The sequence below is a fragment of the Crocodylus porosus genome, unplaced genomic scaffold (assembly GCF_001723895.1).
Source record: "Crocodylus porosus isolate Cpor-Errol unplaced genomic scaffold, CroPor_comp1, whole genome shotgun sequence".
Classification (NCBI taxonomy): Eukaryota; Metazoa; Chordata; order Crocodylia; family Crocodylidae; genus Crocodylus; species Crocodylus porosus.
In genome coordinates, this window is record NW_017728907.1 from 9,145,935 (window position 1) to 9,167,486 (window position 21,552).

Genomic DNA, 21,552 nt, shown 5'->3' on the forward strand with positions numbered 1-21,552 from the left:
ATGCCAGCCCCACCCCCGGCGCCAAGTGCCTTGGGCCAGAGGGTTATTACGTATGTCTGCGGGGGGTGCTCCATGAACTTGAAGGTCTCAATAAAGCGCTAGGTTCTACCTTACCTGGCTCCCATACTTCCATCTTGGGTGGTTTCTTTTTATAAAAACAAAAACAAAAAAAGGAGGTTAGATGAACATCTTGCTTGTTTACACGCTCAGCCCTCCCCCTGCCACAATGCCAGCCCCACCCCCGGCGCCAAGTGCCTTGGGCCAGAGGGTTATTACGTATGTCTGTGGGGGGTGCTCCATGAACTTGAAGGTCTCAATAAAGCGCTAGGTTCTACCTTACCTGGCTCCCATGCTTCCATCTAAATTTTTTTCTTTTTATAAAAACAAAAACAAAAAAAGGAGGTTAGATGAACATCTTGCTGGGGTCGTTTGACCCCAGTATTCTTTTCTGCCATGGCAGGGGGTTGGACTAGATGATCTGCTCAGGTCCCTTCTGATTCTAGAAACTATGAAACTACTATTTATTCTTTACATATATTTATACTCTTTGCTGTCAGGAGAAAGGTAATTACCTTGAACCTGGAAGTGCTGACCAAGTAGCAATTTAACCGAATGGTTAAGTGTTTTGTTTGCTTTCCTGAATCCTCCCTTGCCACTCCCAGTTTATAGAAATCCTCTGTTTCAAATATTCTTAAGTCCCTTTTCCATACATGTGGAAACCTGCCTCCTCCCCAGGCTTTTCTAATCTTCACTTTTACTTTTCTCTTTGAGGGAATGGTCAGTTTTCTCTTAGGGTTTGGACACATGCCAAAAACACTGTTTTAACTGTACTAGTCAACTTAAAAGTAAAACTCTCAGCAGGGATGAAGCTTTATTTACATCAGTGGAACTAATCCTGTATGGGGAAAGGAATACACTATAACATTTCTTATATACTAATAAAACTAGATCCAGAGCAGGGGCTCTACTGACAAACTGCTTCTATAAAAGAAAAAAGATGTTTCTTAGTGTATTTATACCAGTACTGTAATGTTTTTATATACTAGATCTCAATTTCAAACTGTCTTTATTTTTTCAGTTGGCTGCCTGAAATGCTTGAAAGAGGTACTAAAAGTCCATTGTTCACCTTTGTTCACCTACTGCACTTCTGACACCAAATATTTCAGTGTGGTTTTATCTTCAGTGAGCTGAGATCATTTCAAAAGACCACCATGCAATTTCAAAGTGTCCTAGGACAACTCAAGTACAAGATGCATTTATCGCCACAATGAAAACTCAGTTTACAGTGGGTGAAATATATTCTGTGAAGGTCTATTAGAGCAGGGCTATCCAACATTTAAGCAGTCAGAGGTCACACACCCTGTAGGCAGCAGCTAAACACTGCATGGGGTGCACAAGCATAAGTCAAGGGCATTTTGAGTTGCATACTGTGTGGGTATCTCCCTGCTGCGCCATGTGGGCTCTAGGGGAAGGAAGTAGTAGTCAGGGGAGGGAGAGGAAGCCCAGGGCACTTACACACATGCAGGAAGCCTGCTTCAATGCACTGGAAATTCAGCATGTCGGAGCAGACTCAATTAATCAAGTCTACTGGAGCACGTAAATTGACGTGCTCTGGCAGCCTCACATGTCAAGTGCATCAGCAGCGCAGGGCAGCGCAGCGCAGCGCATCTCCATGCTGAGAAAATGGCCGCAGTGCGCTTTGAAATAAAAAACACATTCAATGTGCTTTAGTTCAAAGCACCCTGCTACCATTTTCTCAGTGCAGAGACATGCTGCCCCACTGATGCACATGACACGCAGGCGTTTTTAATTAGCTCGTCTCTCTAATTAAAAGCATCTGGCAATGCATTGGAAACACGTAAAAATGCCCCCAGAGCTTCCAGCTGCTGCTGTAGTGAAAGAATGGAGGAGGTGGGGAGGACAAGCAGCCAGGTAGGAGCCCAGGGCCTGCAAATTAACTCTTCCTGGGGTGTGTGGTCCACAAGCTACCAGCATCAGAAAACTTTTTTTTTTTTTTTTTTTTTTTTGAGACATCTGTACCAAGAATATTTAAAGGAGTACTTTTTAAGTGGAAACTGATACTTTTTCATAGTGAGAGAAGTACCTACTAGGGTTGCATAAAACATACCCCCAAGTAGGACATGCACCTTATTTTGGATCGGGGGAGATTTTTCCAGTCTTACCTACTAGAGAATTGGCTCAACCAGGGCTGAACCTCTGGCCACATGCAGTACTGTCAGTGCCAGTGCTCCCACCCTTCTTTCTGGTGCTGTTTAGCCAACAGCCACTGCCAATTCAGTAGCGGCTTTCAGAAGGTTAAGCCTTTGGAGTGGGAAGAGGGAGTGACACGGACAGTGGGACTCCACCATTATTCCACATGACCAGGGGATTCAGCCCTGGGTGAGCTGGTGCTAAGCACAGCCGCCTGCTGTCAAATCAGCAGCCCCTACCTCCATTCAGCTACAGAAATTACTTTCCTTGCTTAAAATGCACACCCCAAATTTTGGATGGTTAATTTTTTTTTGAGGGAAAGGTGTGTGGTATGTGAATAAACATAGCATGAAACTGTGTGCTACAACCCAAAGGTCAATTGCTGCCTTTAATCTTTTATTAGGTGATTCAACTATAATGCATTTAATTTTACACTGCCAACTGGGAATGCTTCTTTAAGCAGCAACAATCCTTACCCTGTACCACTGTGGTTTATAGCAGACAGGAGTAAGAGGACTGAACAATTTAACAGTATTTCTATAGATTAATTTCCTAAAAAATACTTAAAATTGTTGCTTCATTGGTTTTATTAATATGTTTTAAAAGTTCAATGTTTGTACAAGAATTGCAGCTAATTTCCTGCTTACAAATGTTTTGGTTAATGAGCAAATGTACTATTTGAAAAAGAAGCACAGTAAAGGAAGGCTCCATCTTGGTAGCTATGGGACTACACTTCATCTCTTTCAAAATGATGCTATAGTGTAGGCAGAGAAAGATTGGTCACGCATGCAGAACTTACATTAAGAAAAGCCACAACTTCTTTAGTACAACACTTCTTTCTAACCAAGACAGTTATTGGTTCAGAGGTCACAACCCTAGGGAAACAACATTCATACTAATAATACTTTTGCCTACCATTCCGGAGGCCTACAGAATTTGGTCTGCAAGATTAAAATTCAATTGTCGTGAAACAATAGGTACTGCTTCTTGAATAATTGCTACTCTGGCTTTACATCTGAAGACAATCTTTTATGAAGCATAGTTTAGTCAGCTACTTACTTTAAATCCTGCAGGAGATCTTTTGCATTAAGCATAGTTATTAAAGAGGTGGTAGCTGCTGGAATAATGATTATGGGAGTTCGAGATCCTGTTGAGATAATAAAATTATATTTGTCATTTTTTGAAATAAATTGCAATTAAAAATACTCACTTGTCTAAGAGCTCAAAATTGTGGAAGAATATCAAAATCTAACAGTAAATTCTCTCATCTTTGTTTTTTATTCAGTATCAAAAAATGTATATTACATGATGTTTATCTTTACAAAAAGGCACTTATATGCTAAAGTTAACTTACCTTTTTTCTGATTTGGAGGTGGTCTCGCTTGGGAAACTGTAAAACAGAAGATGGCACAGAATCACTGCTAGATAGACACAGATGCCCTCATAAGATAAGCTTGCAACTTCCTTTTTCACTGCAGTGAGCAGCTAATCACACGAGCAGTCATATTACAGTCGATGGATCAATTATGTGTAACAATGCACAGTACTAGGGATTTCTATGGCATAAAGCTGCAAATATTTTTCAGACACTACTATGAGCAAGCTGAGGATTTCTTCATAAAGGAACACTCTTTGGAGACCCTAATCCTTTTCATTAACAGCCAGGGTTATAGATAGCAGCACAGGGATTCTACTGACCTTTAATGTGTGAAGAGCTCACAATTATCAGATTTGAATGTCAGACCTCTCTCAAGTCTGTTTGGTATCCCCAGCAAACTTTGGATTGTGCAAGGTCCCGAGATGCCAGCTACAGTAACAACACTGTGGCATAATAGTACTGAGAATAAAAAGCTGGCCATGTAGAATCAAGAAAGTTACACAACAAATTGTAGCCCCATCCACTGGAAAGATTTCTACTTTTTCCTCTGAAATGGGGCATGGAGATTTCCTTTTGCAATAAACAGCTTTGGTTTCAGGCTTTCCAGATGAGTGACTTCACCAGAGGCAATTATCTTATCCAAAACTACAAAGCATATGGGCTATGGCTACAGAAAAATATAAGAACTATATCAATATTAAAATGAAGCAGGTTTAACAAGTGCACCAAGGACTGTTTTATTGAAAGTTAAATTTACAGAAATTTAAACTTCTACCACAACAGGTGCAGTTATGACATAGAATAACCCATGCCCCCAATCAGCACCATTCCTTTCCCTTTTCAAGCAGTCAGGCTAGGGACAGAAGTTACATATAAACCACTTCAAAATGGCTGAAACTCATTTAAGATAAACCTGGCTGAATGTAGTATCAGACTTGACAGATTCAGGTCAGGGTTTACAGAACTTCTGTCCCAGACTTCTTCCTGGTTTAAACTAACTCACAGTCCCCCAGCATCCCAGGATGCTTTGTAGCCCTGGGCTGTGCTATCTGCTCCAGTGGAGCAGGGTTGGCCCCACCCATCTCCTCCCTAGCTGGAGCACAATTGCTCCAGCTGGCTGAGAAAGGGGTGGGGGTGGGAAACCCTGCTCTGGAGTGCCCCCTTGCTGCTCCAGCAGCAGGAGAAGGGGGGAGCAAGGGGCATGGCCAGATGCCAGTATCTTGAGGGGAAGTAGGGTTTAATTCCTGCTCCCTCCTGTCTCCCACTAGCACAGGACTCCAGCCAGGGTTTGCTTGGCTTTCCACCCTGCTTCCTGCTTGAACAGCAAGAGTTGGGGCATGGCCAGACCCCAGCCCCAGGTCTAAGGCAAAGTGGGGGAGGAAGGACGGAATCGCAGAGAAGTAGAACTGGCAGGGACCTCCAGAGGTCCTCTAGTGCAGGGGTAAGCAACCCCCAGCTCGAGTGCCTGAGTGTGGCACGTGAAGGCATTTTGCTTGGCACATGCAGCTCGGGGCAGACAGTAGGGGTTGAAGCTGTGCTGCCACAACAAGGATCAGGCCCCTCACAGCACCCCCGCTGTCCCACCCTGGCACACCAACATCTTACAAGCCAAGGTTGTATGTGTTTTGGCACTCTGTCCAAAAATGTTGCTGGCCCCTACTCTAGTGTCTAGTCCAGCCTCTGCCTGACCCCTGGCCAGACCCTCCCGTACCAGGTTTGCTCGCAGCACCCACAACTGCAAATGTCTGCCAGGGGGACTCTGAACCTGTTGGCTTTTCCCCCATCAGTACAGAGCCCCTGGCAGGCAAATTCTCTGCTCTTTAGCTTCTAGCAGTTGTACTAGAGGGTCTGGCCAGGGCTCAGGCAGGGGCTGGAGTAGACACTAGTGGACCTCTGGAGGTCCCTGCCAGCATCCCTTTCTGTGATTCCCTTGCTCCTTCCCCTCTTTCACTTCAGGCCCGGGGTCAGGGTCTCGCCATGCCCCTGATCTTGTGGCTTGACCTTCCACTGCCACCCGAGGGCTGGGGTCTGGCCACATTCCCTCCACCCCCACACCTAAAAACGCAGGCAAGGGCTGCTTCCCTCCTTCCCCTGCAGGCACACCCTGGCTAGGATCTCTGCAGGCCAGGGTGGAGGTTTACACTCCTCCCCAATCATACACCCCTCAGCACAGCTTCTCTCCAGCCTTTCAGTCACTCTAGAAGGGAAGGGAGGGCTCACCCTAGCACTCCCTGGCTTGTGGCCTGAGCCATTGTAGGCATGTGGCTGCATTTCCAGAATCAAAAGTAAATGTCTATTCACTTGCTTGCCGGTTCAATCTATGCTGCTTAGACTAACCTACAAAGACTGAATTGATTCAGGCTTAGGCTTTTTTGAGCATCTGTCCTTAGCCCTGAAAGTTACTTTTGTTCCTAGCCAAACTTAGACATGTCTGCAGTAGAAGTTGGCCTGTTACTAATTCGGACAGGGCTGTCCAATTTCCGAATGGCTGGGGGCTGCAGGCCTCCCAGGCACACGCCCAGTGGGTTGCAGGCTACATGCTCTACCAGGTGGGTACCTGGGTCCTGCCCTTGACCCCCCAGTCTCCCCACTCCTCCTGCCCTGCCTACAGGCTTTCTTCCTCTGCCTCACCTCCAGGAGTGGGAGCAGGCAGCAAAAGCTGGAGGGAGAGGCTGCTCAGACTCTAGTGTCAGGAACAGGAAAGCAAGAGGGAAACAGTCCACTGGACCTCCTAGAGCCACTGGTTAACCCCTTGAGGGCCGTATGTAGCCCCTTAGTTATCAATTGGACAGCCATGGATTAGGACATTCACACAGAACATTTTTCTGCTTTCCAGATTTAAGGCACTTGTTGGTATGGACAAATTTCATCATATGGGTTTTACCTAATTCAGGAAGTTAGTGACAAAATAAGGGACAGAAAAAACAACGCATCTGATATTGTTACATGACTATGCACGACAGATTTTCTTAACTAACTTCCAATTTCATAACAATTGTTCATATTTATGACCACATTTTTCAGCAACTGGCTATAGTGGTATAGATACTCACCAAACATTTTATTAGTAACAAAATATGGTAATTGTATCTTTAAATTAATTATTTTACTAGACACTGTCAAACATGGAAAGAACTAGTGATACCATCCTGAAAAATACTGTCTTGCTCTACAGTCCAGCATTTAAGAGACCCTTGATAACTCTTTTTAATTCTCTTTTCATGTTGTAAGAAGCAACACCAACCTTTCTAATGTACAATAATACTGGTTTATCAATTGACATATACAAAATCATATCTAACTGTATGGCCCTGACCATGACTGTACTTTTTCCATTTGGATTTCTGCTCTTGCCATTTTCACCCTTTTCATATCCCCGTCTGTCAATTCCAAGCACATTTTTTAATCTCAACAGCCCTAGTAAGACATATATGACAAAGTGTGACCTTTCTAGTTCTGAAGCAACTAACAAGATAATAAAACAGAAGACTTTCCAAACACCACCATCTAAATGTGTTTAAAATATTCAATATAGACTTAAGGGAAAAATCATATTACAGGAGCAAATCTTTTAGCATTACTCATGCTCAGGGATACGAAAGAACTAACAAGTTGGGTACTCACATTATCTGGCACTCTGCCCAGGGCCACACAGAGCAGTAGTTTTATATTCTGCTTTAACAACACCTCCATTTACCAAGTGTGAAATCTTAAACAACATCATATATTTAATTTTAAAAAGTGATACAAAAATTTCCTATTTAACGCTTCTCAAAACATGGCCTTTTACAGACTTCTTCACAGTATCTGCAACTGACCTCATTTTACAAACATTTTTCTAACCATTAGGCTTTTACAACTGGCAAATTTTAACTCACCCTAAACATAAGATGCATGAACAAAACCAATAACAACAGAGGTATGTAAACTCATTCTGGGAGGTCACATAATTAGGTTATAAGATTAAAACTAAACAGCCATTATTTCAACAGAGTGAAGAAAACTGGAATATTATGGAAGAGATTATGCAATTTGTTTTGGGATTATTAAATGGCCTATTCCAATATGCAGTAACCTTTGCCATAAGACTATTTCATTACTATTTGGCTGGGGGGTAAAGTTACTTGACCTAGTATTATTTTTCCTCCCGTCTTCCCCACATGGTCTGTATTCTAAGCTAAAAACTGCCCATTCTAAGCCAAAACCATTTCCACTGTATCTTCCTTCTCCAAAAAGTTCTCAAGCCTCCCTAGTCTTTTCCTAGTTCCATCCTCTCTCACTTACTTTCTCCACTCTTACTCTAATACTAGTACATTTTTGCAAAACAAACTGATGTCTTAGCATGTGACTAATCAATCAATAAAGTCAAAATATTCAAAAGGATTTAGGACTGCCAGGCTCTGGAATGGGCTCCCAAGTGACGCGGTACTCTCTCCTACGTTGGGGTCTTCAAGAGGAGGCTGGACAGATATTTGGCTGGGGTGTTATGATCCCAGCACGCATTCCTTTCAAGGGCAGGGGGTCAGACCTGATGATCTGTTTAGGTCCCTTCCGACCCCAAGTACTATGATACTGTGAAAATGCAAATGTATATACACAGCAAGATGTGGGCACGATCCATCTAAACTACTGCAAATTTCTGTAACTCTCGTACTCATTACTGGTGTTTTCCAACTGTCTTTAAACAACAGGTTATAAAGGTCCTTGAGGCAAGCACCAAGACTTTAATGAGACTTGCTCTGAGATTTTGAGCACGAGGCTATTGTATAATGAAGGGACTGGACCAAAACTTGAGACATCAAATTTGAAGAATTCTGCCTGAGCCTTGAATTTCTTCTGCAGAGGCCTTTGTGCCTCTCTTCATTTCTCTTATAAAATGTGGGCACTACTTCTGTTTTTAATTCTCCATCATTTTGAACGTCATTCAAGGCAAGGCCTGATTCAGACTGTATATCTGAACAATGCTTAGCACAACAGCACTCTGATGACGTAAGGCATCTAAAACCAACCATAATACTAGAGTTATTAATGTTTGGCTAGCCCCAAGTACATTTTTTGTTGCTTACAGCATCCAAAATTGTTTCTGGAAATTAATCAGAAAACCCAAATACACAGATTTAAACCAACAAACAAAAACATCAGCCTAGAATAGCATCCACCCCATGCCCAATTACTGGTCCAAGATTACTGTTCATATTTTAGCACTTGCTGAGGGATTTTTTAATTTCAATTCTATTTGCCAGTTATTTTTAGGACAGCTTGATTTCAACAACTTCAGCTGCCAATATCAACAAAAAATCCTAGAACAAAAAATTAATTATATATATAGCGTTTCAAATTTCTGGAGTTGCTTAAAGTATATCTCAGGTTTTTTTGCTTTCATGGTTCATGAGAAATTGTCTGCTTGATCCGTATCAAATGTGAAATGGAAAAATACCTTGAGTTTTGGGCTCCAATATGTTTTGAGCTGCTAAAACAATGATTACATGTTGTATGGGGTGGCAAAGGTGGATTTAAAAGAATTTCAACAGTTTACGGCATTTACAGGTAGGCCACAAATTGGACTGTGAAACTGTCAATAGTCCATCAATTTCACATGCTAATTTGGCACTAGTTCAGGGTGAACCCAACACACTGCAGACCCGGGACCAGTGCAATTCCTAATCTATGCATGATCTGAAGTTAATTAACATACAGTCGTTAGAGATATTTTCAGCAGCCCCCTTTCCCTCCCTCCCCTGACCTGCCCAGTTAGGCTTTTAGCTGCAGCATCAGTCTAGCACAGAAAGCTTTCATCCCAAGAGGAAGAATAATGCATACGAAGGAAGAAAAACAACTTACCTGGTCTTGGCACAGGCTGTGCTGCTGGGGTTTGAGTCTTTCGGGCAGAAGCACCCTCCTATAAAAGGAAAAGAAAACAGTATCATTAGCTTGTCTTTATCCAGATATATTTATTCTCAAAGAAAGTTTGGGCATCACAACATACTAACTAAGCTAAAGAAACAATGGTCTAAACATTCAGACTCTTTCACTTACTGCTTTATGCCATAATATTTTGAAAATGAGACTGTATTTACTCGATTATAAGATGACCCCTGAATAAATACATTCTACTATGCAAAATTTATAAATTTGTTATAGTTTTCCAGGTATCAAATCCAATTATTGAAGGTCTAACTTGAGTTTGCCTTCCTCCCACTGTTACAGCAGAGAAAATAAAATGAGGCAGGGGGTGGGGGAAGTGGGGAGTCCAGGTTGCTCTCTGCTTCCCTTAACTTTTTCCCCTGGCAGCTCTTTTCCCCTTCCATCACCATCAGACCCTGTTCTCACTGAGCACATGGAGGTGAGAACCAATTTTGAAAACAACCACCTTGAAATTAAACATTGTTGTCACAAGTAGCATATAGTACACCTACAGAACTGGTTCATTGAGAATTGATGCATGCTACTTTTTTTTTTTTAAAACTGCTGCAAGGTTTAGCACAGGTATTTCATAAATACAATTTTGAGCAGTATTTTGGCAATCTAGTATAAACTAGAGGTACACAATAAAGATTTTCTTGGACACGGGGGAGAAGTCACTTCTGCACAGGCGCCTGGTGCCTGGAGGAGAAGCAAGTCCCTTTCACAGCACCTTACTCTGCCTGAAAGCAGCCCAACATCTCTGCGGAAGCCCCGGTGCTCAGCCCCCAGCTGCACATGCAGCGTGTCTATGTGTAGCATGAATTGAACTAATGTAGCTGATGTTAATTAACATAGAGTGTCATAATAGTGAAATGTTACCATATTAGTCTTGTCCTGCAAGTAACCTGAAAACTCCATTTTGTATCCTTTTGCTTGACTTAAGTGAATGAACTCTGCATAGCCTTTACGTGTGAGTGTGTTTAAAAGGGTGAATGGTGAGAGAATGGCATAGAGATGGGAAAAGAAGATTTAACTGTTTATGTAAGCAACAAGGCACCAAATGTAAGTTACCAGCCAGCAACTAACTAACAAACAGCTAAAGAATCCCTTTGAAGCTCAAGGGCACAAAGGAAATAACAGAAGGAGAAATTCCGCCAGACAGGCAATGAGAACACTCTAAGGCTAAGATAAGCCAAAGACAAAAGAAGAACAACTGCAAAAACAGAAGCTGGGTATGGAAAAACCCCAAAGCACTAAAACAAAGGATGCCAATCCCTATAAAAGAACACTTCGAAAATGCCAAGTTGGGTGAGTCTCTTTCTCTACTGCTGTTTCACTGGAGTACAGATACATCTATTCACCCTGCTCCAGCTGCTTTCTTCAAATCTGCTATCTTCAAATCATCATCTATTCAATAAGCCTGGGTTGGGCATCCTGGGTAATGATACTGAGCAACTGCTGCTGGTAACTATATCATCTGGTGTATGTGTGGATGAAATAGTTGTTTTGTGTGTGTATGCCTGTGTGTAATGATTTGTGTGCGTGTTTGTATGAATGGTGTGCCCAAACCTCTCTGCCTAATTCATGTAATCAATAAACACGGCACCTTGCCTCATCCCCCTTTATAAAGTCTGCTCATGATTTGAGCAATTGGCAATTTGAGTAACACATGGGAGAGGCAGCAGCAGGAGCTGATAATGGTCCCTTCGTTGCTGAGCGTGGTGCCCTGTGACTGCTCCCTCCCAATGCTTGCCAGGACCTGTAGTCTGCCGTGTGCTCGGGTTGGTGGTAGGGCATGAAGACCAGACTACATTTGCCAGGATGCTCTAGACATGTGGCCACAGTGACTAAAAAAGCCAATAGACGATAACGTCACTACTCCTTTTATCAACGTTGATCCAATAGCCAACCGATATATAGGTGCAACCCTAGTACAAACTATTCATGGTATTGTTCCAAAGCCAAAAGCTTGTGATTTACCATCTAATAAAAATGTTGAATTTCAACAGAAAATGCCTTATTAGATATGTAGAGGTAGCAATTACTGCTTTATGTGGTCATCAGCTTTTCAACTTTGAGCAAGCACACTACTGTTGGCTTTGATGCAAGGATTTAACTTCCTCTTACAAATAAAAGGGTTAATCTTGAATTTTATTGGACTATTTCTGTTGGTTAAAATACCATCTTCTAAGCAGACTGCTACCTTGACTGAGAAGCATTATTTCAAGACATTCTGCATCTGTGGAAAAGGTATTTTTGCCATTGTCCTTCCATAGTAACTACTGAATTGGAAAGAAATTGATAAAAATCAAAGCACTACACTCTAAAAGGAAACAGTAGGCCAAGCTGGCAGGAATAAAGGATGGCTATCTGAGAGATACCTCACAACTAAGCAGCAGCTGTAATTTGAAACTCAACAACCCTTTCTTTCCCCTGAGAAAGTGGGAATAAGATTTCTCACATCCATCCCTACAGAAAGGTGTCAATGTCTGTGTGAAAAGACTGTTGCCATAGAATTTTAATTATGCATTTTGAAGTTAACATCAAGATTAGTGTTCCAATCCTTACATTTATTTGGGGGGGGGGGGGAGAGGGAGGGAATCTGATTTTACAAGTGTCCTGAAGGCACAAGAAGAAAAAAAGAGAGATAGTAGCAAAATACTGAACAATAAAGAGTTGCAGTAATTCAGATGTAAATAGCTTTCACATATCCCAAGAGTTTGTCATCCTGAGACTGTACAGCAGAAGTTCTGAATGCAAACTTGTAGTGGTTCAAACTGTAGAGAACATAGTCAATTTATTGGTCTTTTTGAAATTGCTGCCTCATTTCTTCTTATCATGCATTGAAATATGAATTCTAATATTCTTAAAATACTAGAAAGTGGACCTGACAAATTCCTTTATTTATGCATAAGAACATAACTCTTAGAAAACTCTGCTGCAATAAAGTGGCAATAGAAGCAGTGGACAGTTGGGAAGGAAACAGTAAAAAGTGGGTTTAACAGAGTACAAACATGCAAACTGAATCGAGACTGAATTTCTTCAACCAAATTCCTGCATGCGAGTATGACGCTTAACTTAATGTCAATGGCTTTGTTGGGAAGCATTATATTTTCTCCTATAGGGGTAGGCAAGGCATCAGGTACCACATGCTTGGTCTCTTGAATGTGCTGAAAACTTGAATGCTTCTACAAACACAAAGGAACAAATTATAAACTACTCTCACTCCCATTCAACCCAACTGGGAATTAAGTTGAAGCATTACAAGTGCCAACATCGCCAGCTATGGCACTGTGCACTGTTTAGTCTATTTTAAGAACAACATCTATTTAATGGCAATCATAGAAGTATGGTCGGAAGGGACCTTGTAGATCTTCAAGTCCAATCCCCTGCCTGGGCAGGAGAAAAACTGAGCTCAAATGACTCCAGCCAGGTAGGCATCAAGCCTCTTCTTAAAGACCCCCCAGGGTAGGAGCCAGCACCACTTCCCTTGGAAGTTGGTTCCAGATCCTAGCCGCCCTGACTGTGAAGTAGTTCTTACGGATGTCTGATCTAAACCTACTCTCCAACAACTTGTGGCCGTTATTCCTTGTTATGCCAGGGGACGCTAGGGAAACGAGGTCTCTCCCAAACTCTTCTGGTCCCCCCTAGTGAGTTTACAGACCATCACCAGGTCCCCTCTCAACCTTCTCTTGTGAAGGCTGAACAGGTTCAGGTCCTGCAGTCTCTCATTGTAGGGTCTGCCCTGTTGTCCCTGGATCATGCGGGTGGCCCTCCTCTGGACCCTCTCAATGTTGTCCACATCCCTCCTGATGTGGGGTACACAGAACTGGACACAGTATTCCAGCTGTGGCCTGACCAGTGTCGCGTAGAGGGGGAGGATCACCTCCTTGGCCCTAGGAACATACAAGATGAAGACACCTAATTTCCACTGAACTTCAATGAGCTTTACTTGCCTAACTTCCTCCGGCTGAGATTTTCCCAGCATCTGAAATGTTTTCTTATTGTGATTGTTGAAGTGAAATCAGGGATCACTTCTGAGACAAGTGCCTCATTCATACAGCTATTCCTATAAAGTTAAATGAAAAACAACTAAAACCTGAAAAGACACTTTCATACTGAAGATACAAATCTTGACTTCATTCTTTATAGTAGAAATACTTACAAGCCTATTCTTAATGCGTTTAGATATTCTTAAACAAGCAAAAGGATAGGTACTTATGCATTCAACAAATCAGTCTTTTAGGATTACCCTAAGTTACAGAGGAAATTCAGTATCACTGACCACAGAGTTCCTTTCTATTGCATCATGCCAGCAGACCTTTGAGCAAAATCTTCACAAAGCCTGCAATACCTATATAGCTAGGTCAGACAGGAGGGAACCATTTAACACCATTATTCCTTAATCAGTTGGAAAAGTCAGTGGAGATGCACAGGACACAACCCCAAAACCCAAGATCAAATCACAGTACGCAGCCGTTACATACTAAAACAAACTAACCACAGACTACAAGGCCAGCTCCTGAAAATCTCATTCAAGTCAAACCAAGGATAAATCACTAACAGTGTTAAAGCCACACGCTATGCATCCAAAGGATACAGCTAATTCATTTTTTTTATTGTTGCACATTATGCAGACTGAACCTTTTGGATGAATTGTTTTGAACAGCATGCTTCCTTATGGCATCTGTTTTCTGATGGGTAGTATACAAATTGGCAATAACAAGGACTTGCATCTCAGTTTTGTGGTCTTGACATTACGAAATACAACAAGTAAGCTTTCCTCTTCTGTATAAATTATTTTGGGGTGGGTGTATATATGTATGTGTTTACTAAAATGTGTACAACACAAATGTATATATATGGTCTAACCCACAGGTCTCAAACTTGCCTGCCCCACGGTGCAGGACCAGTCCATGGGCCAGATGAATAGTGCAGGCCCAGCCCCACAGGCCCAAGTGGGCCCATAAAACCCACCCTCCCCACCAGTACTGGATCCAGTTGGCACCTCTGGTCAGTCTGGGACCCAGCAGAAAGCAGCCCAGTACTGCAGGTGCTTGGCTCTGCTGTAGGAACAAGCTGTGGTGTTGGGCTTGTTCCCATGGTGTTTTTCTCAAGTAGCATAGATGCTAAAATTAATTCACATTAATTCAGAGTAAACAGTAAACATCACTACAGGCAAGGTCTTTAATACTGCACTTTTTCCTAATAAAAGCTAACTAAGGAAAAATTAATTGATATAGTAAACATCAGGAAAACAGGCATGAACATCCTTCAGCTATTAAAAGGGCATTCTCTCACATAAGTTTTCAAACTGAACATTTATGCTCAATGATGACATACCTAATTCTTATGCATAAACTGTTCTAGACTGTTCAGGAGTTCATTATGAATATTCATAAACTGAAACTAATTTAGTCACAAAACCATGTAATTTAAAAAATACAAATCTTCCTTTAAAAGATTACTTGCACAGTATTTTAATCAAAGACAAGTCACCTAGTTTAGTTTTGCTAATCTCCTATAAAAAGTTGCTTTTCGTTAACTTGTAATTCACACACTTAACATCAGGGCCGTAATCATCTGGGAGTACAAATTAACATGGAACAAAAGCAGGAAAACTAACACCAAAGCTAAATACTGTTTTACCACTGCATATCAGTGAGTGCATCTATACGTGCACTTTACTGCGGAGGTGACTAATAAGATCTAGAGATAAAATGTCAGTCTATACATGTGCCAGTATTAGGGTGCAATAAACTAACTCTGCTGTAGGACAGTACTGCCAAGTACAGTACAGTACCATCTTACAGAGGAGTATTTTACTGAGCTGAAACACATATGTGAACACTGACCGGAGGCATAAATTGTGTCTAGTCAGCCCAGGCACCACTCTGCAGTTTATTGTGTCACATTAACTTGATGTGTAGATGTACCCAGTATGACTCCATTACCTTTTCAGATTAGTGCCCAATACACATTTTTGAGAGGCGATTCCTTCTGCAGAAGCCTGCACTGCTGTAATCATAGATATCTATTAAAAATACGCCTCCTGAGGGCTTTAATTTTATTACATATTTCTCACAAATCTCTCTGAGCCTCTTTGTTAAGTTAACCTCATTGTCATTAGTTAGGCTGTACTACACTCAATATTATTTGTAAAATCTGAATACTTATTAATATTCACAGTCAAAAATATTTCTAGTCAACTCATTATTAAAGTCTGTATTGTTCCAGCATAATCATTACTACACATTATGAAAATGTAAGATATGGAATTATTTTATTATTTTGTAATCATCTCTCCCTAAACAGCAAATTGCATATCCAGCACTCAATTGTTTTCTACATAAAGATTGACAAAGTGACTGAAGTGACCTTTTAAAAAAAGTTTCAACAGCAAGGAATAGAATTGAAATTTGATGCCATCTTGTGGACTTAATTGAAGAGGTTCTATTCCTATGCTATTCTTTTCAATGTTTTGGCTATTACAGCATTTTAAAGAAAACATTTGCTTGTATTTAGACAAAATAACTGATTGCTAAACACAGTACCACTAGTAAAATATAGCATAAGCACAGGCAAAGAAGGTAGCAGCTGAGTCAGCAGAAAGCATTTACAGGAAGTCTACCCCCAGTACGGACCTACAATATAAAGCAACCTTTTATTTTTGTATCAATTAGAGAGGTCTGATTATTTTATTAACTTCATTCTACTTATAAAACTGGGGTTATTGAAAGTGTCAGCATTTTAATTCTAGTCAGTAGAAGTTAGCAAAGTTACAAGTTAGCAAAGTCAGGAGAAAGGAAGCTGTTAAACTCTATAAATATTCACATTGGAAACCAGCTTTCTGTTTATCTATTCAACTTAAGGGAAAACATGGTATGATACCATGATACGGAGATCTTTTTAGCATCCAAATCATGAGGAGGCAAGTTTCAATTATTGGGGGGGGGGGAATTAAGAGTGAATTTAAGTTTTCTTAAGAGAAAGTTAGGAATTCAAATTAATCTTTATGTGGTCTAAAAGTATATATGGAAAGAATATAATATTTTAAACACAGATGTCAAACATGTGGCCTGAAGGTAGTTATAATTACATTTGCTTATAGTATTTATCCATTTCACATAATAACTTACATCCTGCAAAATGAAAGGTTTTGGGGTTGGTTGTTTTTTTTTTTGGGGGGGGGGGCGAAGGGAAACAGGACAGTTTATTTCTGACCCTTTTAGTTATGAAAAAATCCCTTCCAAACAGAAACCAATATACAGTTGGTCTTTAGTCTTCTGGAAACCTGACAATCCAGAAATATGAACTACTCCTGTTCCTCTCACTATGGTGTTTTCTGCTAAACGCAAAAGATTGTACCAGACGCCGGATTTAACACACTTTAGATATGCAGGTGATGCAATTTATTTGCACATTTCTGCATACACTAATTGAATAACTGCATGTCCAAGCTGTCAAACAAAGAGCTAAAATTAAATTCTAAGAAGTACAGTATTCTCTCACATAAAACACAAACCCTTTTCTAAAAAAAACAGCTTTTAGAAATCAGAGCATATATTATGAAGCAAAAAAATATGCTTACAGCAGTTTCGACTACTTAAGATTCTGTCAGACATAAGTTGAAAAGTAAAGGATCAACAGGAAGGAGAACAAGTCAGCAGTTCCTCCCTGGCTGCTGACACTCAGTTACTATAACTCACCTCTCCATTCCATTCTCCATTTCAAAAAAACAAACAAAACTTAATGGCATTTACTATTTTATTTTAGTCCATTCAGGTTCTTGTACCAGGCTACCTACTTCTTTATCCAAGTACCTAAATGCAATCATAACTTCTACATCCTTAGTTAGCGTAATGTTACAAGGGCTACTTCTACTGCTCGTTGCAAAAACGTCACCACTAGAAAAACCAAGGTAGATTGAGGCCATTATAAAGACTGTTTTTAATCAACACAGTGCCTGGAAAACAAAGAAGAATGCAGTTTGCTTTCACCCAGAGGATGAGTTTGATACTATTTGTCTACAGTAAAAAAACTGCTTAGCCAGAGTATAACTTCCATTTTTATATTTTATTCTTAGGCATCAATACTAGAAAGTTAACTAAATTTTTTTTTTTAAAGAAATAAAAAAAGTAAATCAATTCAGAAACTTCAAGTAGACTAATTAAATAATTATTAAAGAAAAAAATCATTATTCACCACTAAGTGAATATTTACTATTAACACAGAAAGCAAATAAAATTAATTATGAAAACTTGGAATATGTACGATAGAGAGAATGCAATTAAACATTTAAAAAAGAACAAAGACACTCTTCATATTAAAACAGCTCTCTTACAGGTAGCTTGAGAAGATACAAATGAAAGCTTCCCAATTTTTCACTGCACCTTCAAGCCAAAGAGATTCCTATCTTGAAAGGTTAGGTAGAGGGAAAATAAAATTCAACTTGGGAGGGGATACAATTTTCAGAGAACCATATCATTAATACATATAACAAATTCCACAACAAAGTATAACCTATTCTGAATGGGCATTTTAAAGTATTTTTTGTTGTTAAGGTGGAGTACAATGGGGTAAATTAAGTAAGAGTTGTTTGGAACAAAACTAACTTTGCTTATCCAAAATTGTTTGCTTATAAAATTTTATCCAAAATTGTTTGCTTATAAATGTTGTCGTTCATTACCAAATTTGGTTACAAAATTAGCTAGAATTAAAAGTTTCAGTACTTCAACTGCTTTTGGTAGCCTGAAAAGTTGCGTATCGCACACTGTCAATAAAAAGAACCGTTTCAATAGCAAATCAAGCAAGAAGGTAAGTTTCACTGGAATGAAGGAACATTGGGCAGGAGGTGGAGAAAAATCACTGCAATTTCTTGTCTGCCTAAACTGGCTACTAATCTAAAAAGTACAGAATTAACACAACCCAGTTTAGTGAGACAAATACTACTCAACTCTTCCAAGCACACTGAGTATGCATTTAAATAGCCCAGGTCACAAGCAAAGCTGTAGGAACAACGCAAGTACCAGAGTCGAAAAGGACACCACAACTATAATGAAAGAACAAATGTCCTTGTGCATACTTTCAGAAAATGGAACAAGACCCCAAGTGACAACTGCTATATTTACTTGCATACCACATGCCCTTAAGGACATGCTTTTTGTTTTGGGATGGCAGAATGAAGGGGAAAAGATTTTTTTCAGTGGTTTCCCTGCCACAGCATGGTCTCCATGGCTAAGTACAGACAGTCAAAAAGCCTGAGGCTGAACTGATTCAGTCTTTGCAGGTTAGTCTAAGCTGCAAAGATTGAACCGATAAGCAAATGAACACACATTCACTTTTGATTCAGGAAATGGAGACGCATGCCTGTAGTGACTCAAGCCAGAAGCCCAAATGGGGGGCTGGAGGCCTGGGGGGTAGGGGGAGGGCGCACTAGAGCATATCTGCCAGCCACTGCTAAAGGGAAGGGAAGAGGGAAAGCCCTGCTGGAGCAGAGGCGGCAGGGCCAGGCTACAGCGTGTGCTCTGCCTGGGTTGGGGGGGGAGGGGGGGAGGGAAAACAGTGGCACTGAACTGATAAAAGCTTGAAAAAGAATAGTTCTCTCTGAAAAACTAGAAACTGAAAAGCTATAAATGCAGCCTGGGCTGTGTGTTTGTTCACTCTTCCTGCTGCCCCCCCAGGTGTCTGGGATCTGCAGTCCACAAATCAGAGGAGCAGGACTCTCAGTTATTCATCACTTCCCCTTCTTGCTTTCAGGTGCCTCTGGGCTTTGTAGTCCACAGAATTGTTGCCAGCATTAAGTTTTAGTGGGGCAGGGCAGCTCTGCACTCAGGGGAAGGTGAGTTTAACCCCACCTCCCTGGTCCCACACCTCAGCTGAGGTTTGGCGGGGAGGGGGGTGGAGGGAGGAGAGGAGAAGAGAGGTGGGTAGTGAGCCAGCCCGTGAGGCCAGTGAGCCAGCCCTCACTGCTCCAGCTAGGGAGCAGAGGGTGGGGCCAGCCCTGCTCTCTGGAGCAGACAACACAGCCCAACCTAAGGGTGAAAAGCATGCTGGGATGCTGGGGGACTGGGCATTAACTTAAGCCAGGAAGGAGTCTGGGACATAAGTTTCATCAACTGGTTTAAGCCAAATCAATTAAGTCTGATACTACATTAAACCACGTTTATCTTTGTTTTGGCCATTTTGAAACTGGTTTATGTGCACTGAACTTCTGTTCTGTTACAGGTTTAAACCAGTTTCTGATCACTTATACTGGTTTATGTGCAATTTATGTCCCTAGCCCCTATGGCTGAAGGCTCCCAACCACATGTAGGAGGGACAGAGTCTATTCCCCAGCAGCACCTACCCTGTCATTGAAGCTGCACAGCCAGTGGCTAAACCTCTCACAGCCACTGCCAAACTGACAGCTAAGTATGAGGGTGCAGCCGCAGCAAGAGGATGAGGGATGCAGAGGAAGGAAATCTCTACCCGTCCTCAGGGTTCAGCATGCTGCCACAGGATCACAGCCCAACAGCCATTCTAGTGGCATCCATTCTGGCACAGAAATCAAAATTTCTTCCCTTGACACGCATGCCAGTTTTGGAGGGCTAATTTTCAGGGGAAGGATTTGCACAGTATGCAAGGAAGTATGGTATTGGCTTCACAAACTTAAGACTCCAAAAATTCAAAAAGTTAGCATTAAATACATGACTGTATGTCGCATTTTAAACCATTCTTGAACCAGTGTCACTGATGCACACGCACACATGCAAGCTTCTAATAAATATATCTATATAGATATATATATTAGAAGCATATTTTTTTTCACCCACTATCAAAAGCAGGTTGGAATAATTAGTAGAAAGATACCATCAAAAGTAGGTTAAAATAATTAGTAGGAAGAGACTCCCTTTACAAATGGGTTGCTTTTAATTTAAAGATCATAGCTCAGACTAATCTCAGGCTTGTGAAAAGACTGGTGACAGTCAATGTAAACAGTTAATATAAATATATTCCTTCTGCTGTGCATAAAAGATGCTTTTATTGAGAGTAAAAAGCAATTCTGAGTCCTGAGATTAGGCAATAACTTTTTCTTCTCCACCAGGCAACAGTTTGTCTGTAATTCCCTACTTCCACACATTTGATCAAAGAAGCTATTGGACTTGCCCCATTAACACATGGAAGATGTGAGCAGTCATCTCTCAAACTTTTCTTTTTTAATAAAAATTCTTCTTTTCTTCAATTTAATAATTCTGAAGAAGTTTCAAGTATTACCTAATACAAGCCAAACATCAAGTCAAATAACTGGAGATCCAAAAGCATGTTTTGTCATTATCTGTAAGTGGGTGTACTGCAATAGGCTGCTCTACTCCGGGCAGCACACAGAAGTTTATTTACAATCTCAGTAGTACTCATTTCCTGTACTAATTCAATTAATTCTGTAAAATTCCCAATAGACCTGGGATGAGCATAAACAATGTACTGCAAATTCCTAGTAGCAACAAATAATTTTTAAACCTTATGCGTTATATAGATTCATAGATGTAGGGGCGGAAGGGACCTTCATAGATCTTCAAGTCTGACCTGCTGCCCTGGGCAGGAGAGAATACTGGGCTCATAAGACCCCGGCTAGGTAACTCTCAAGCCCCCCTGCTTAAAGACCCCAAGGTAGGAGCCAGCACCACTTCCCTTGGAACTTGGTTCCAGATCCTAGCCGCCCTGACTGTGAAATAGTGTCTTCTAATATCCAGCCTGAACGTACTCTCAAACAACTTATGGCCATTATTCCTTGTTACTCCGGAAGGTGTTCAGATGAACAAGGTCTCTCCCATTCCCCACTGGTAAGTTTGCAGATGGCCACCAGTTCACCTCTCAGCCTTCTCTTGTGAAGGGTGAACAGGTTCAGGTCCTGTAGCCTCTCCTCATAGGGTCTGCCCTGCTGTATCTGGATCATGCAAGTGGCCCTCCCTTTGGACCCTCTCAATGCTGGCCACATCTCTCCTAAAGTGCAGTGCCCAGAACTGGATGCAGTACTCCAACTGTGACCTGACCAGTGTCGCATAGAGGGGGAGGATCAC

General features: G+C 41.2%; 1 protein-coding gene across 1 annotated transcript in view; it reads right to left on the reverse strand.

Moving 5' to 3' along the window:
• CDC73 (cell division cycle 73) overlaps positions 1 to 21,552 on the reverse strand; it is a 157,576-nt gene that overhangs the window by 18,970 nt on the left and 117,054 nt on the right. Inside the window, exons 11-13 of the mRNA XM_019530705.1 lie at positions 9,431 to 9,488; positions 3,566 to 3,601; positions 3,271 to 3,358 (exon numbers count right to left, since the gene is read on the reverse strand). Coding sequence (XP_019386250.1) covers positions 3,271 to 3,358; positions 3,566 to 3,601; positions 9,431 to 9,488 — 182 coding nt within the window. The remainder of the gene's footprint in view (positions 1 to 3,270; positions 3,359 to 3,565; positions 3,602 to 9,430; positions 9,489 to 21,552) is intronic.